Source organism: Schistocerca piceifrons, chromosome 8, assembly GCF_021461385.2.
Source record: "Schistocerca piceifrons isolate TAMUIC-IGC-003096 chromosome 8, iqSchPice1.1, whole genome shotgun sequence".
NCBI classification, from domain to species: domain Eukaryota; kingdom Metazoa; phylum Arthropoda; class Insecta; order Orthoptera; family Acrididae; genus Schistocerca; species Schistocerca piceifrons.
Window position 1 is genome coordinate 156154814 of NC_060145.1, and position 18091 is coordinate 156172904.

An 18091-nucleotide genomic window follows, 5' to 3' on the forward strand; every position below is an offset into this window, starting at 1 on the left:
GGTGCACGATATAAACAATACTAGTCATGGAGCGCCCTTAGTAGACACAGTAAGAATAAGGCAAGGGAGTTTTTGGCGCCTGTGGAAATGTACCCACCTTTTTCCTCCGACCCATTCGTGAAGAGAATGGAAAAGATGGTAGATGATGTTGTGTGTGTGTGTGTGTGTGTGTGTGTGTGTGTGTGTGTGTGATAATGTTGGCATAGTCCACCATTCATCGTACAGCGGCATGAATCGCATATGTATCTAGAACACAACGACAATAGCGGACGAACGGTGTACACAAATTCCTTTCCATGTGTGTAGGAAGAGACTGAAACCATTGTGTGTAAAAACGCATCAGACGCGAACCCTGCAGTGAAACCAGGATACTGCCAAAACAATCGGGTTTTCTAGATGTTTCAATGAAAACACGAGTAATTTGACGTTTATGTCGAACCGAGGCGACAGTTGCGTAATATCCCGTTCCGGACAGTACTCATGGTCGGGCCGTGTTTCCTGCAAGATGGAGTTACGTCAGCCTCGGATGAGGATCCGCCGCCGGTGCTCTCGGAAAAGATGTTTCCAGCGGACGTCTGCGGGATGTGTGGTTTGTGGTCAGTCTAGAGAGCAACTAGATGGGACATGAGTCCAACTTCGTTCATAATCGCTACAGATGCTACCTCGTAGTTCATTACTGGACACCAACGATTCGTTTACAATATACGTTCGCATACCGAAATGTGCTAAGCACTTACAACCGATATCAGATTAGCCATCTCGGATGGTCCTCACTGTTACCTGGCTTCTAATGTGTTTATTCAAACCAGTTACTGTGTATTTCTGGATGGCTCGATTATTCTCACTAAAATTCACAGTACTCAGACGGCTAAAAAATTAAGCATACGCCATAAACAATGAAACTTTCGATCTGCAGCAAACGATGCGCTGTTATCAGACTTCGTAACATATTTAGACTGAGTGTTGGATCCCGACTTGAACCCACTCCCTACTGACAATGAAACTTATTATTTTTATCAAACAATAAGGAAATCACGTTACAACTGCAAATGATTATAGACTTCTATACGCAGAGTGTGACCCTGTTTGATGACAAACCGACGCACAGTGAACCAGACTCCTGACCTCTATGCAACACAGATCGAACAGGCATTTGCACAGCCAGAAACAACGCGTTCACGTCCAAGTAAGAGGCGGAAAATTCGAAGTGTTGTGCCACCTACAATATCCGCAACTATGTCCACTAGAGGGTTTTCAAATAATGGATAATATCCGCAACTATGTCCACTACAGAGTTTTCAAATAAAGGATATAAAACTACAACCCGACGTCACTTTTACCTTGACGCCACAAATACATTTAAACCGTTGCGCTGCAGACCTGCTACATGACGGCTCAGATGACTTGTTGTGTGCCCACCCTCTTTGCGGCGAGCGACGCTGTTCAGCGACACCTAGCGCCATACGCTAAGTCATGCGTACATGGATTGTTATGTGAAATATGTTTGTTGTGACTCACTCTGCCAGCCCTCTCATTGTCTACATTCATGTCAAGAAACAGGAGTCGATGTACAAGGGCTAAGGGCCTCACTATTAGAATCAGAATTTAAAACAGCTTTGGAAGACCCAAGACTAAATAATGAAGAAGGGATAGGCAATATTCCATCAGAATTTCTAAAATCATTGGGGGAAGTGGCAACAAAATGTCTATTCACTTTGATGCGTAGAATGCATGAGTCTGGCGATAATCCATCTGACCTGCGAAAAAACATTACGCACAGAATACCAAAGATTGCAAGCGCTGACAAATGAGGCAATTATCGCACAATCTGCTTAACAGCTCATGCATCCTAGATGCTGACAAGAATAAGCAATAGAGGAAAGTCCACTGGACCTGACGGGATACCAATTCGATTCTACACAGAGTACGCGAAAGAACTTGCCCCCCTTCTAATAGCCGTGTACCGAAAATCTCTTGAGGAACGGAAGGTTCCAAATGATTGGAAAAGAGCACAGGTAGTTCCAGTTCTCAAGAAGGGTCGTCGAGCAGATGCGCAAAACTATAGGCCTATATCTCTGACATCGATCTGTTGTAGAATTTTAGAACATGTTTTTTGCTCGCGTATCATGTCATTTCTGGAAACCCGGAATCTACTCTGTAGGAATCAACATGGATTCCCGAAACAGCGATCGTGTGAGACGCAACTCGCTTTATTTGTTCATGAGACCCAGAAAATATTAGATACAGGCTCCCAGGTAGAGGCCATTTTCTTTGACTTCCGGAAGGCATTCGATACAGTTCCGCACTGTCGCCTGATAAACAAAGTAAGAGCCTACGGAATATCAGACCAACTGTGTGGCTGGATTGAAGAGTTTTTAACAAACAGAACACAGCATGTTGTCCTCAATGGAGAGACGTCTACAGACGTTAAAGTAACCTCTGATGTGCCACAGGGGAGTGTTATGGGACCATTGCTTTTCAAAATATATATAAATGACTTAAAAGATAGTGTCGGAAGTTCCATGCGGCTTTTCGCGGATCATGCTGTAGTATACAGAGAAGTTGCAACATTACAAAATTGCAGCGAAATGCAGGAAGATCTGCAGCGGATAGGCACTTGGTGCAGGGAGTGGCAACTAACCTTTAACATAGACAAATGAAATGTATTGCGATGTATTGCGAATACAAAGAAAGAAGGATCATTTATCGTATGATTATATCATAGCGCCCCCTCCCCCCCACCCATGAACCATTGACCTTGCCGTTGGTGGGGAGGCTTGCGTACCTCAGCGATACAGATGGCCGTTCCGTAGGAGCAACCACAACGGTTGGGTATCTGTTAAGAGTCCAGACAAACGTGTGGTTCCTGAAGAGGGGCAGCAGACTTTTCAGTAGTTACAGGGGCAAGAGCCTGGATGATTGCCTGATCTGGCCTTGTAACAATAACCAAAACGGCCTTGCTGTGCTGGTACTGCGAACGGCTGAAAGCAAGGGGAAACTACAGCCGTAATTTTTCCCGAGGGCATGCAGCTTTACTGTATGGTTAAATGATGATGGCGTCCTCTTGCGTAAAATATTACGGAGGTAAAATAGTCCCCCATTCGGACCTCCGGGCGGGGACCACTCAAGAGGATGTTGTTATCAGGAGAAAGAAAACTGGCGTTCTACGGATCGGAGCGTGGAATGTCAGATCCCTTAATCAAGCAGGCAGGTTAGAAAATTTAAAAAGGGAAATGGATAGGTTAAAGTTAGATATAGTCGTAATTAGTGAAGTTCGGTGGCAGGAGGAACAAGACTTTTGGTCAGGTGAATGCAGGGTTATAAATACAAAATCAAATAGAGGTAATGCAGGAGTAGGTTTAATAATGAATAAAAAAATAGGCATGCGGGTAAGCTACTACAAACAGCATAGTGAACGCATTATTGTGGCCAAGATAGACACGAAACCCACACCTACTACAGTAGTACAAGTTTATATGCCAACTAGCTCTGCAGATGATGAAGAAATTGATGAAATGTATCATGAGATAAAAGAAATTACTCAGATAGTGAAGGGAGACGAAAATTTAATAGTCATGGGTGACTGGAATTCGAGTGTAGGAAAAGAGAGAGAAGGAAACATAGTAGATGAATATGGATGGGGGCTAAGAAATGAAAGAGGAAGCCGTCTGGTAGAATTTTGCACAGAGCATAACTTAATCATAGCTAACACTTGGTTCAAGAATTATAAAAGAAGGTTGTATACATGGAAGAACCCCGGAGATACTAAAAGGTATCAGACATATTATATAATGGTAAGACAGAGATTTAGGAACCAGGTTTTAAATTGTAAGACATTTCCATGGGCAGATGTGGACTCTGACCACAATCTATTGGTTATGAACTGCAGATTAAAATTGAAGAAACTGCAAAAAGATGGGAATTTAAGGAGATGGGACCTGGATAAATTGACTAAACCAGAGGTTGTACAGAGTTTCAGGGAGAGCATAAGGGAACAATTGACAGCAGTGGGGGAAAGAAGTACGGTAGAAGAAGAATGGGTAGCTCTGAGGGATGAAATAGTGAAGGCAGCAGAGGATCAAGTAGGTAAAAAGACGAGGGCTAATAGAAATCCTTGGGTAACAGAAGAAATATTGAATTTAACTGATGAAAGGAGAAAATATAAAAATGCAGTAAATGAAGCAGCAAAAAGGAATACAAACGTCTCAAAAATGAGATCGACAGGTAGTGCAAAATGGCTAAGCAGGGATGGCTAGAGGACAAATGTAAGGATGTAGAGGCTTATCTCACTAGGGGTAAGATAGATACTACCTACAGGAAAATTAAAGAGACCTTTGGAGAAAAGAGAACCACTTGTATGAATATCAAGAGCTCAGATGGAAACCCAGTTCTAAGCAACGAAGGGAAAGCAGAAAGATGGAAGGAGTATAAAAATGGTTCAAATGGCTCTGAGCACTATGGGACTTAACATCTGTGGTCATCAATCCCCTAGAACTTAGAACAACTTAAACCTAACTAACCTAAGGACATCACGCACATCCATGACCAAGGCAGGATTCGAACCTATGATCGTAGCAGTCGCGCGGTTCCGGACTGAAGCGCCTAGAACCGTTAGACCACCGCGGCCGGCGAAGGAGTACATAGAGGGTCTATTCAAGGGCGACGTACTTGAAGACAATACTATAGAAATGGAAGAGAATGTAGATGACGATGAAGTGGGATATACGATACTGCGTGAAGAGTTTGACAGAGCGCTGAAAGACCTGAGTCGAAACAAGGCCCCGGGGGTAGACAACATTCCATTAGAACTACTGACGGCCTTGGGAGAGCCAGTCCAGACAAAACTCAACCATCTGGTGAGGAAGATGTATGAGACAGGCGAAGTACACTCAGACTTCAAGAAGAATATAATAATTCCAATCCCAAAGAAAGCAGGTATTGACAGATGTGAAAATTACCGAACTATCAGTTTAATAAGTCGCAGCTGCAAAATACTAACACGAATTCTTTACAGAGGAATGGAAAAACTGGTAGAAGCCGACATCGGGGAAGATCAGTTTGGATTCCGTAGAAATATTGGAACACGTGAGGCAATACTGACCTTACGACTTATCTTAGAAGAAAGATTAAGGAAAGGCAAACCTACGTTTCTAGCATTTGTAGACTTAGAGAAAGCTTTTGACAATGTTGACTGGAATACTCTCTTCCAAATTCTAAAGGTGGCAGGGGCAAAGTACAGGGAGCGAAAGGTTATTTACAATTTGTACAGAAACCAGATGGCAATTATAAGAGTCGAGGGGCATGAAAGGGAAGCAGCGGTTGGGAAGGGAGTGAGACAGAGTTGTAGTCTCTCCCCAATGTTATTCAATCTGTATATTGAGCAAGCAGTAAAGGAAACAAAAGAAAAATTCGGAATAGGTATTAAAATCCATGGAGAAGAAATAAAAACTTTGAGGTTCGCCGATGATATTGTAATTCTGTCAGAGACAGCAAAGGACTAGGAAGAGCAGTTGAATGGAATGAACAGTGTCTTGAAGGGAGGATATAAGACGAACATCAACAAAGGCAAAACGAGGATAATGGTATGTAGTCGAATTAAGTCGGGTGATGCTGACGGAATTAGATTAGGAAATGAGACACTTAAAGTAGTAAAGGAGTTTTGCTATTTTGGGAGCAAAATCTCTGATAATGGTCGAGGTAGAGAAGATATAAAATGTAGACTGGTAATGGCAAGGAAAGCGTTTCTGAAGAAGAGAAATTTTTTAACATCGAGTATAGATTTAAGTGTCAGGAAGTCGTTTCTGAAAGTATTTGTATGGAGTGTAGCCATGTATGGAAGTGAAACATGGACGATAAATAGTTTGGACAGGAAGAGAACAGAAGCTTTCGAAATGTGGTGCTTCAGAAGAATGCTGAAGATTAGATGGGTAGATCACATAACTAATGAGGAGGTTGTTGTTGTTGTGGTCTTCAGTCCTGAGACTGGTTTGATGCAGCTCTCCATGCTACTCTATCCTGTGCAAGCTTTTTCATCTCCCAATACCTACTGCAACCTACATCCTTCTGAATCTGCTTAGTGTATTCATCTCTTGGTCTCCCCCTACGATTTTTACCCTCCACGCTGCCCTCCAATACTAAATTGGTGATCCCTTGATGCCTCAGAACATGTCCTACCAACCGATCCCTTCTTCTGGTCAAGTTGTGCCACAAACTTCTCTTCTCCCCAATCCTATTCAATACTTCCTCATTAGTTATGTGATCTACCCATCTAATCTTCAGCATTCTTCTGTAGCACCACATTTCGAAAGCTTCTATTCTCTTCTTGTCCAAACTATTTATCGTCCATGTTTCACTTCCATACATGGCTACACTCCATACGAATACTTTCAGAAATGACTTCCTGACACTTAAATCAATACTGGATGTTAACAAATTTCTCTTCTTCAGAAACGCTTTCCTTGCCATTGCCAGCCTACATTTTATATCCTCTCTACTTCGACCATCATCAGTTATTTTGCTCCCCAAATAGCAAAACTCCTTTACTACTTTAAGTGCCTCATTTCCTAATCTAATTCCCTCAGCATCACCCGACTTAATTAGACTACATTCCATTATCCTTGTTTTGCTTTTGTTGATGTTCATCTTATATCCTCCTTTCAAGACACTGTCCATTCCATTCAACTGCTCTTCCAAGTCCTTTGCTGTCTCTGACAGAATTACAATGTCATCGGCGAACCTCAAAGTTTTTATTTCTTCTCCATGAATTTTAATACCTACTCCGAATTTTTCTTTTGTTTCCTTTACTGCTTGCTCAATATACAGATTGAACAACATCGGGGACAGGCTACAACCCTGTCTTACTCCCTTCCCAACCACTGCTTCCCTTTCATGTCCCTCGACTCTTATAACTGCCATCTGGTTTCTGTACAAATTGTAAATAGCCTTTCGCTCCCTGTATTTTACCCCTGCCACCTTTAGAATTTGAAAGAGAGTATTCCAGTCAACATTGTCAAAAGCTTTCTCTAAGTCTACAATTGCTAGAAACGTAGGTTTGCCTTTCCTTAATCTTTCTTCTAAGATAAGTCGTAAGGTCAGTATTGCCTCACGTGTTCCAGTGTTTCTACGGAATCCAAACTGATCTTCCCCGAGGTTGGCTTCTACTAGTTTTTCCATTCGTCTGTAAAGAATTCGTGTTAGTATTTTGCAGCTGTGACATATTAAGCTGATAGTTCGGTAATTTTCACATCTGTCAACACCTGCTTTCTTTGGGATTGGAATTATTATATTCTTCTTGAAGTCTGAGGGTATTTCGCCTGTTTCATACATCTTGCTCACCAGATGGTAGAGTTTTGTCAGGACTGGCTCTCCCACGGCCGTCAGTAGTTCCAATGGAATATTGTCTACTCCGGAGGCCTTGTTTCGACTCAGGTCTTTCAGTACTCTGTCAAACTCTTCACGCAGTATCGTATCTCCAATTTCATCTTCATCTACATCCTTTTCCATTTCCATAATATTGTCCTCAAGTACATCGCCCTTGTATAGACCCTCTATATACTCCTTCCACCTTTCTGCTTTCCCTTCTTTGCTTAGAACTGGGTTTCCATCTGAACTCTTGATATTCATAGAAGTCGTTCTCTTATCTCCAAAGGTCTCTTTAATTTTCCTGTAGGCGGTATCTATCTTACCCCTAGTGAGATAGGCCTCTACATCCTTACATTTGTCCTCTAGCCATTCCTGCTTAGCCATTTTGCACTTCCTGTCGATCTCATTTTTGAGACGTTTGTATTCCTTTTTGCCTGTTTCACTTACTGCATTTTTATATTTTCTCCTTTCATCAATTAAATTCAATATTTCTTCTGTTACCCAAGGATTTCTACTAGCCCTCGTCTTTATACCTACTTGATCCTCTGCTGCCTTCACTACTTCATCCCTCAAAGCTACCCATTCTTCTTCTACTGTATTTATTTCCCCCATTCCTGTCAATTGCTCCCTTATGCTCTCCCTGAATCTCTGTACAACCTCTGGTTCTTTTAGTTTATCCAGGTCCCATCTCCTTAAATTCCCACCTTTTTGCAGTTTCTTCAGTTGTAATCTACAGGTCATAACCAATAGATTGTGGTCAGAGTCCATATCTGCCCCTGGAAATGTCTTACAATTTAAAACCTGGTTCCTAAATCTCTGTCTTACCATTATATAATCTATCTGATACCTTTTAGTATCTCCAGGGTTCTTCCATGTATACAACCTTCTCTCATGATTCTTAAACCAAGTGTTAGTTATGATTATGTTGTGCTCTGTGCAAAATTCTACCAGGCGGCTTCCTCTTTCATTTCTGTTCCCCAATCCATATTTACCTACTATGTTTCCTTCTCTCCCTTTTCCTACACTCGAATTCCAGTCACCCATGACTATTAAATTTTCGTCTCCCTTCACAATCTGAATAATTTCTTTTATTTCATCATACATTTCTTCAATTTCTTCGTCATCTGCAGAGCTAGTTGGCATATAAACTTGTACTACTGTAGTAGGTGTGGGCTTCGTATCTATCTTGGCCACAATAATGCGTTCACTATGCTGTTTGTAGTAGCTTACCCGCATTCCTATTTTCCTATTCATTATTAAACCTACTCCTGCATTACCCCTATTTGATTTTGTGTTTATAACCCTGTAGTCACCTGACCAGAAGTCTTGTTCCTCCTGCCACCGAACTTCACTAATTCCCACTATATCTAACTTCAACCTATCCATTTCCCTTTTTAAATTTTCTAACCTACCTGCCCGATTAAGGGATCTGACATTCCACGCTCCGATCCGTAGAATGCCAGTTTTCTTTCTCCTGATAACAACATCCTCCTGAGTAGTCCCCGCCCGGAGATCCGAATGGGGGACTATTTTACCTCCGGAATATTTTACCCAAGAGGACGCCATCATCATGTAATCATACAGTAAAGCTGCATGCCCTCGGAAAAATTACAGCTGTAGTTTCCCCTTGCTTTCAGCCGTTCGCAGTACCAGCACAGCAAGGCCGTTTTGGTTATTGTTACAAGGCCAGATCAGTCAATCATCCAGACTGTTGCCCTTGCAACTACTGAAAAGGCTGCTGCCCCTCTTCAGGAACCACACGTTTGTCTGGCCTCTCAACAGATACCCCTCCGTTGTGGTTGCACCTACGGTACGGCTATCTGTATCGCTGAGGCACGCAAGCCTCCCCACCAACGGCAAGGTCCATGGTTCATGGGGGGGCAATGAGGAGGTATTGAATACAATTGGGGAGGAGCTTGTGCCACAACTTGACGAGAAGAAGGAACCGGTTGGTAGGACGTGTTCTGAGGCATCAAGGGATCACAAATTTAGCATTGGAGGGCAGCTGGAGGGTAAAAATCGTAGAAAGAGACCAAGAGATGACTACATTAAGCAGATTCAGAAGTATGTAGGTTGGAGTAGGTACTGGGAGATGAAGGAGCTTGCACAGGATAGAGTAGCATGGAGAGCTGCATCAAACCAGTATGCGTACGGAACGATCTGAACTGGAATGATCATATAAAATTAATTATTTGTAAGGCGGGTGCCAGATTGAGATTCATTGGGAGAGTCCTTAGAAAATGTAGTCCATAAACAAAGGAGGTGGCTTACAAAACACTCGTTCGACCTATACTTGAGTATTGCTCATCAGTGTGGGATCCGTACCAGGTCGGGTTGACAGAGGAGATAGAGAAGATCGAAAGAAGAGCGTCGCGTTTCGTCACAGGGTTATTTGGTAAGCGTGATAGCGTTACGGAGATGTTTAGCAAACTCAAGTGGCAGACTTTGCAAGAGAGGCGCTCTGCATCGCGGTGTAGCTTGCTGTCCATGACTCGAGAGGGTGCGTTTCTGGATGAGGTAGCGAATATATTGCTTCCCCCTACTTATACCTCCCGAGGAGATCACAAATGTAAAATTAGAGAGATTCAAGCGCGCACGGAGGCTTTCCGGCAGCCGTTCTTCCCGCGAACCATACGCGACTGGAGCAGGAAAGCGAGGTAATGACAGTGGCATGTAAAGTGCCGTCCGCCACACACCGTTGAGTGGCTTGCGGAGTATAAATTTAGATGTAGGTGTAGAATAAAATTCAGAAGAATGGAAAAGATCAATTTGGCTTTAAGGAAGGTAAAGGCGCCAGAGACGCAGTTCTGACGATGCGGTTGATAATGGAAATAAGGCTACATAAAAATCAAGACACGTTCACAGGATCCGTCGACCTGAAAAAAGCATTTGATAATGTCAAATGGTGTAAGACGCTTGAAATTCTGAGAAAAATAGGGGTAAGCTATAGGTAAAGACGCGTAACACATAGTACCTTCAAGAACCCAGAGGGAATAATAAAACTGACAGACCAAGGACGAAGCACACGAATGTATGCTATGTAAGATAGGGATGTAGTCTTTTCGCCCCTTCTGTATATAGCGAAGAAGCAATGACGGAAATAAAAGAAAGGTTCAAGAGTGGGAAAAAATATAAGGTGAAAGACTATCAGTGACAAGTTTCATTGAAGCTCTTGCTGTTCTCAGTGAAAGTGAACAAGATTTAAAGGCTCTGCTCAATGGAATGGTCTAATGAATGCAGAATATGGATTGAGAGTGAACTGAAAAAAAGACGAAGGTAATGAGAAGTAGTAGAAATAAGAACAGCGAGAAACTTAACATCAGAACTGGTGGTCACAAAGAAGATAAATTAAGGAGTTCTGCTAACTAGGCAGCAAAATAACCCATGATGGACGGAGCAACGAGGACATGAAAAGCAGGGTAGCACTGGCGAAAAGGGCATTCCTGGCCAAGAGAACTCTACTAATATCATACAATTTGAGGAAGAAACTTCTGAGAATGTACGTTTGGGGTACAGCATTTATGGTAGTGAAACGTGGATAGTGGGAAAACCGGAACGGAAGAGAGCCAAAACATTTGAGATGTGGTTCTAAGGAAAGAAATAAGGATATTCCCAGCAGAATCGTCGAGGAAAGGAATGCGAGTATATAGAAAACACTAACAAGATGGTAGGACGTTTGTTAAGGCATCACAGGATAGCTTCCATAGTACTAGAGGGTGCTATAGTGCGGTAAAAACTGTAGTGGGAGACAGAGGTTGGAATACATTCAGCAAATACACTCCTGGAAATGGAAAAAAGAACACATTGACACCGGTGTGTCAGACCCACCATACTTGCTCCGGACACTGCGAGAGGGCTGTACAAGCAATGATCACACGCACGGCACAGCGGACACACCAGGAACCGCGGTGTTGGCCGTCGAATGGCGCTAGCTGCGCAGCATTTGTGCACCGCCGCCGTCAGTGTCAGCCAGTTTGCCGTGGCATACGGAGCTCCATCGCAGTCTTTAACACTGGTAGCATGCCGCGACAGCGTGGACGTGAACCGTACGTGCAGTTGACGGACTTTGAGCGAGGGCGTATAGTGGGCATGCGGGGGGCCGGGTGGACGTACCGCCGAATTGCTCAACACGTGGGGCGTGAGGTCTCCACAGTACATCGATGTTGTCGCCAGTGGTCGGCGGAAGGTGCACGTGCCCGTCGACCTGGGACCGGTCCGCAGCGACGCACGGATGCACGCCAAGACCGTAGGATCCTACGCAGTGCCGTAGGGGACCGCACCGCCACTTCCCAGCAAATTAGGGACACTGTTGCTCCTGGGGTATCGGCGAGGACCATTCGCAACCGTCACCATGAAGCTGGGCTACCGTCCCGCACACCGTTAGGCCGTCTTCCGCTCACGCCCCAACATCGTGGAGCCCGCCTCCAGTGGTGTCGCGATAGGCGTGAATGGAGGGACGAATGGAGACGTGTCGTCTTCAGCGATGAGAGTCGCTTCTGCCTTGGTGCCAATGATGGTCGTATGCGTGTTTGGCGCCGTGCAGGTGAGCGCCACAATCAGGACTGCATACGACCGAGGCACACAGGGCCAACACCCGGCATCATAGTGTGGGGAGCGATCTCCTACACTGGCCGTACACCACTGGTGATCGTTGAGGGGACACTGAATAGTGCACGGTACATCCAAACCGTCATCGAACCCATCGTTCTACCATTCCTAGACCGGCAAGGGAACTTGCTGTTCCAACAGGACAATGCACGTCCGCATGTATCCCGTGCCACCCAACGTGCTCTAGAAGGTGTAAGTCAACTACCCTGGCCAGCAAGTTCTCCGGATCTGTCCCCCATTGAGCATGTTTGGGACTGGATGAAGCGTCGTCTCACGCGGTCTGCACGTCCAGCACGAACGCTGGTCCAACTGAGGCGCCAGGTGGAAATGGCATGGCAAGCCGTTCCACAGGACTACATCCAGCATCTCTACGATCGTCTCCATGGGAGAATAGCAGCCTGCATTGCTGCGAAAGGTGGATATACACTGTACTAGTGCCGACGTTGTGCATGCTCTGTTGCCCGTGTCTATGTGCCTGTGGTTCTGTCAGTGTGATCATGTGATGTATCTGACCCCAGGAATGTGTCAATAAAGTTTCCCCTTCCTGGGACAATGAATTCACGGTGTTCTTATTTCAATTTCCAGGAGTGTATTTGAGGACATAGGTTGCAAGTGCAACTCTGAGATAAAGAGGTTGACACAGAGAGGAATTCATGGTGGGCCTCATCAAACCAGTCAGAAGACTGATGAGCCAAAAAACAAAAAGGAGAAAAAAATATCTATATATGCTTGGTTGAGTGTAAATGTGTACAACGCTTTTGAAGACTGCCATAAATTTATTTTAGTATTTAATCTCCTTACAGCTTCGTTAGAGTCCATCTGATGCGGGCAGTCAGTCACACTACGTCAAGACTAGCCTTACAGTCCTGCACACTTCAGTAGCAGAGAACGAGTAGGAAGCTATCGCAAGAGCATCGTTTTCGGATTCGTCATAGTCGCGATACTACGGCGGGAAGGAAGACGGCTATTATACACTACTGGCCATTAAAATTGCTACACCAAGAACAAATGCACATGATAAACGGGTATTCATTGGACAAATATATTATACTAGAACTGACATGTGATTACATTTTTACACAATTTGGGTGCATAGATCCTGAGAAATCAGTACCCATAACAACCACCTCTGGCCGTAATAACTGCCTCGAAAGGCCTGCGCATTGAGTCAAACACAGCTTGGATGGCGTGTACAGGTACAACTGCCCATGCAGCTTCAACGCGATACCACAGTTCATCAAGAGTAATGACTGGCGTATTGTGACGAGGCAGTTACTCGGCCGCCGTTGACCAGACGTTTTCAATTGGTGAGAGATCTGGAGAACGTGCTGGCCAGGGCAGCGGTCGAACATTTTCTGTATCCACAAAGGCCCGTACAGGACCTGCAACATGCGGTCGTGCATTATCCTGCTGAAATGTAGGGTTTCGCAGGGATCGAATGAAGGGTAGAGCCACGGGTCGTAACACATCTGAAATGTAACGTCCACTGTTCAAAGTGCCGTCGATGCGAACAAGAGGTGACCGAGACGTGTAACCAGTGGCACCTCATACCATCACGCCGGGTGATACGCCAGTATGGCGATAACGAATACTCGCTTCCAATGTGCGTTCACAGCGATGTCGCCAAACACGGATGCGACAATCATGATGGTGTAAACAAAACCTGGATTCATCCGAAAAAATGACGTTTTGCCATTTGTGCACCCAGGTTCGTCGTTGAGTACGCCATCGTAGGCGCTCCTGTCTGTGATGCAGCGTCAAGTGTAACCGCAGCCACGGTCTCCGAGCTGATAGTCCATACTGCAGCAAACGTCGTCGAACTGTTCGTGCAGATGGTTGTTGTCCTGCAAACGTCCCCATCTGTTGACTCAGGAATCGAGACGTGGCTGCACGATCCGTTACAGCCATGCGGATAAGATTCCTGTCATCTCGACTGGTAGTAATACGAGGTCATTGGGTTCCAGCACGGCGTTCCGTATTACCCTTCTGAACCCACCGATTCCGTATTCTGCTAACAGTCATTGGATCTCGACCAACGCGAGTAGCAATGTCGCGGTACGATAAACCGCAATTGCGATAGGCTACAATCCGACCTTTATCAAAGTCGGAAACGTGATGGTACGCATTTCTCCTCCTTACACGAGGCATCACAACAACGTTTCACCAGGCAACGCCGGTCAACTGCTGTTTGTGTATGAGAAATCGGTTGGAAACTTTCCAAATGTCAGCACGTTGCAGGTGTCGCCACCGGCGCCAACCTAGTGTGAATGCTCTGAAAAGCTAATCATTTGCATATCACAGCATCTTCTTCCTGTCGGTTAAATTTCGCGTCTGTAACACGTCATCTTCGTGGTGTAGCAATTTTAATGGTCAGTAGTGTAGGACAGACGTAAGAGCGGCGCCTCGATTTCAAATGCATGCAACCCGCAACAGGAATGTCGTAATCGTTCCGTTTGTGGTGTCTAGTTCACAGGAGCAACAATACATACCTGATGGCCAGAGCGCCGCCGGTGGGCTGCGGGAAGCGTGGGCGGTAGGCGTCGTGTGGCGGGGGCGGCGACTGCACCAGCAGGCACCAGGCGGCGTGGTGGGGGGCGCGCCCGGCCACCACCACCAGGTCGAAGAGCGACGCCAGCAGCCGGGGGCGCGGCACGCACCGCACCTCCGGCGCCAGCACCTCCACCATCATGCCGCCGCGGCGCAGCGAGCGCGCGCTGTGAAACAAACATTACGTAAACTTAATCTACATTTTTCGATTCATTAACCTATTTCCAGCATGTGTTAAGTATGCTTCCCACCATTTTCATTGTTTTACGTTCGCACTAAAACCTCTTAGCACTTCGGATCTTACTAGACATCTAGACACTGATTTCGTTACCTCCTGCAGGAAACGCACTGGTTGATACTTGGCACGTAGTACAAGGTCACTGGAATAGATACTCACTCTACTGTTCGTGAAAATTGCAACATCGAGAAGGACACGTGTAATTACAATTAATGATGAGCGTCAGTGACCATTGATGATAGTCAGTGACCGTGAGAATTCTGTAGTGCGTGAAGTTGCCACATGCTGCAATCAGGGTGTTGACATGGAATCGAGCCTCGTCTATGCTGCTGGGGAATACACTGCCATGTGGTTTGTAGGTGCATTCACAAAATATCGACAGTGTTTGCAGGAAGGCCAGAACAAACAAGTTGCCGACCGATCGTATCCCAGACATGGTCGATGTGTGACACGCCAGGTGAATTTGCAGGCCAGGGAAGCAGTGACATCCATAATTCTACGAAGATGGCTTAGAACAGGGGTCTCCAAACTACGGCCCGCGGGCCGAAACCGGCCCGCGAGAGCCGGCAAACCGGCCCGCGTTAGCTGGCCGGACATCCACGGTATGCGGCCCGCCAAATATTTGAGGTGGTACCTATACTGCCAACAATTGAGTTTCGAGGTCTATCGCGACCAATACACCGCGACATTGGCTCTGCTACTCGCTACCAGACTGCATAACTAATCTTATTGTTGCGCCGCTTGAAATAACAATGCGTTGACTTACTCTACCTCTGTTACGTCTTGCAGTAATAGTGTTGCTAACAATGATTTTGAGATTTCGTTAACTTTGCAGGACGGTTTCGTGAAGAATGTGCAGTGACATACTTTTTTGTCGGTGAAATTCCCCAGAATAAAATACGCCAGAATTTCGGTCAGGTACGTCCACCAATCAAAATTATGTAATTAAATAAAAATCGTAGTTCGTTTCAGTGCTAGCTAGTCCCACAACCTTAGATTTTTGCGATTTCATCTTTTCTTTAGCCTTACATTACGGTCATCATGGAGTGCTATGGTGCTTTAATCCCACTAAGTAGATCTTGGCCCTTATGACTTCGTGGAGGAATCAATGTGGCCCGCGGACTAAAAAGTTTGGAAACCTCTGGCTTAGAAAAATGGTTCAGATGGCTCTGAGCACTATGGGACTGAGGTCATCAGTCCCTTAGAATTTAGAGCTACTTAAGCCTAACTAACCTAAGGGCATCACACACATCCATGCCCGAGACAGGATTCGAACCTGCGACCGTAGCGGCCGCGCGGCTCCAGACTGAAGCACCTAGAACTGCTCGGCCGCACCGGCCGGCGAGATGGCTTACACCTTGTTACCACACGTGGCTGGGCATTGCCCTCCTGAAATACAGCATGTGGAGATTCCTTGCTCTATAACCTCCCCGAAGCAACAGTTGGTACTCATATTTTCATCAGTATAAGTGAGGCGACACTGCATGCTATAGCCAATGACGCTCCAAATCATCACACTTGACGTTTGCCAGTTATGCCGCTCAACAATTCAGTCTGTCCAACTACATTTACCACAACAGCATCTAACATGTTTACGGCCATCACTGTAGCAAAAACTGAAACAGGACTCGTCCAAAAACGCTACATTATCCCATTCAGAACACCAGTAACAGCTTTCACATTCACAGTGCAATCTGAGGACTTTCTGGTCCGAACGAACACTGAATCGTAAAAGTGTACAACTTTGCTTCCGCCGTTTACCGATAGGTGGCGACAACGGTAAATAGCGGTCGAAAGAAACATATCGCAGACACCATGCAGTTAGCTTGGACCTCGGTCAACCTAACCTCATTCAAACATTAGTCGATTTGTGTCTGCATCATAAAACTGTTCTTGATTGAAAATGTCAATTTACGAGCCTAATTCTCGTCATTTGCGGGAGGTGTTACTGTTTTGTTTTAGTATGAAGAAAACAGCGGCCGAGCCTCATCAAATGCTCTCAAGTACGTATGGTAAGGACGCTATTAGTGAAAGAACGTGACGTGAGTGGTCTCAACGCTTCAAAAACGGTGATTTTAACGTCGTAGACCGGCTTAGTGGTGGAAGAGAGAATGTTTTCGAAGATGCAGAATTGAAGATATTGCTGAGTGAAGACTCGCGTCAAACTCAAAAGAATTGGCACGCTTAGTGGGAGTGACACAGCAAGCCATTTCAAAACGCCTCAAGGCTATGGGCATGATCCAGAAAGAAGGAACTTGGGTCCCGTGAGAGCTGAAACCAAGAGACGTTGAACGGCGTTTGTATGTTTGTGAACAGTTGCTTCAGAGGCAAAAACGGAAGGGATTTCTGCATCGCATTGTGACCAGGGACGAAAAATGGGTTCATTACGATAACCCTCAACGCAAAAAATCATGGGGATATCCCGGCCATGCTTCTACGTCGACGGCCAAACCAAATGTTCACGGCTCCAAGATCATGCTCTGCATTTGGTGGGAGCAGCTCGGCGTCGTGTACTATGAGGTGTTAAAACCATGTGAAAGAATCACAGGGACTCGTTATCGAACGCAATTAATGTCTTCGATCAGAGCTTTAAAAGACAAACGACCGCAATACAGCAGGAGGCACGATAAAGTGATTTTGCAGCACGACAACGCTATACGTTACAAAAGAGGTCAAAAAGTACTTGGAAACGTTAAAATGGGAGGTCCTACCCCACCCGCCGTATTCTCTAGACATTGTTCAAAAATGGCTCTGAGCACTATGGGACTTAACATCTGAGGTCATCAGTCCCCCAGAACATAGAACTACTTAAAAGTAACTAACCTAAGGACATCACACACATCCATGCGCGAGGCAGGATTCGAACCTGCGACCGTAGCGGTCGAGCGGTTCGAGAATGAAGCGCCTAGAACCGCTCGGCCACACCAGCCGGCCTCTAGACATTGTTCCCTCTGACAGTCACCGGTTCAGATCAATGGCGCATGGCCTGGCTGACCAACACTTGCGATCTCATGAAGAAGTCACAAATTGGATCGATTCGTGGATCGCTTCAAAAGATGATCAATTTTTTCGACGCGGGATCCGTACACTGCCCGAAAGATGGGAGAAAGTAGTGGCCAGCGATGGAAAATACTTTGAATGATACATGTGTAACGAATTTGTTTCGTTAAAGCCTAAGATGTTGTACCCTTGTAATTCTGGATGACACAGGCACTGCAATATCGGTTTCTGCTTTCTGGTTTCTGATCAATGGAAGCCGATGCAATGGCACCCACACACCCAGTCCAACCCTCGGCAGACAGCCTCGAACCGCCGTCGCAGCCATGTCCACATCCA

General features: G+C 45.4%; 1 protein-coding gene across 1 annotated transcript in view; it reads right to left on the bottom strand.

Moving 5' to 3' along the window:
* The window catches only part of LOC124711637, an 86143-nt gene that overhangs the window by 46748 nt on the left and 21304 nt on the right, over positions 1-18091 (bottom strand). The window contains exon 3 of the mRNA XM_047241823.1: positions 14460-14684. Coding sequence (XP_047097779.1) covers positions 14460-14684 — 225 coding nt within the window. The remainder of the gene's footprint in view (positions 1-14459; positions 14685-18091) is intronic.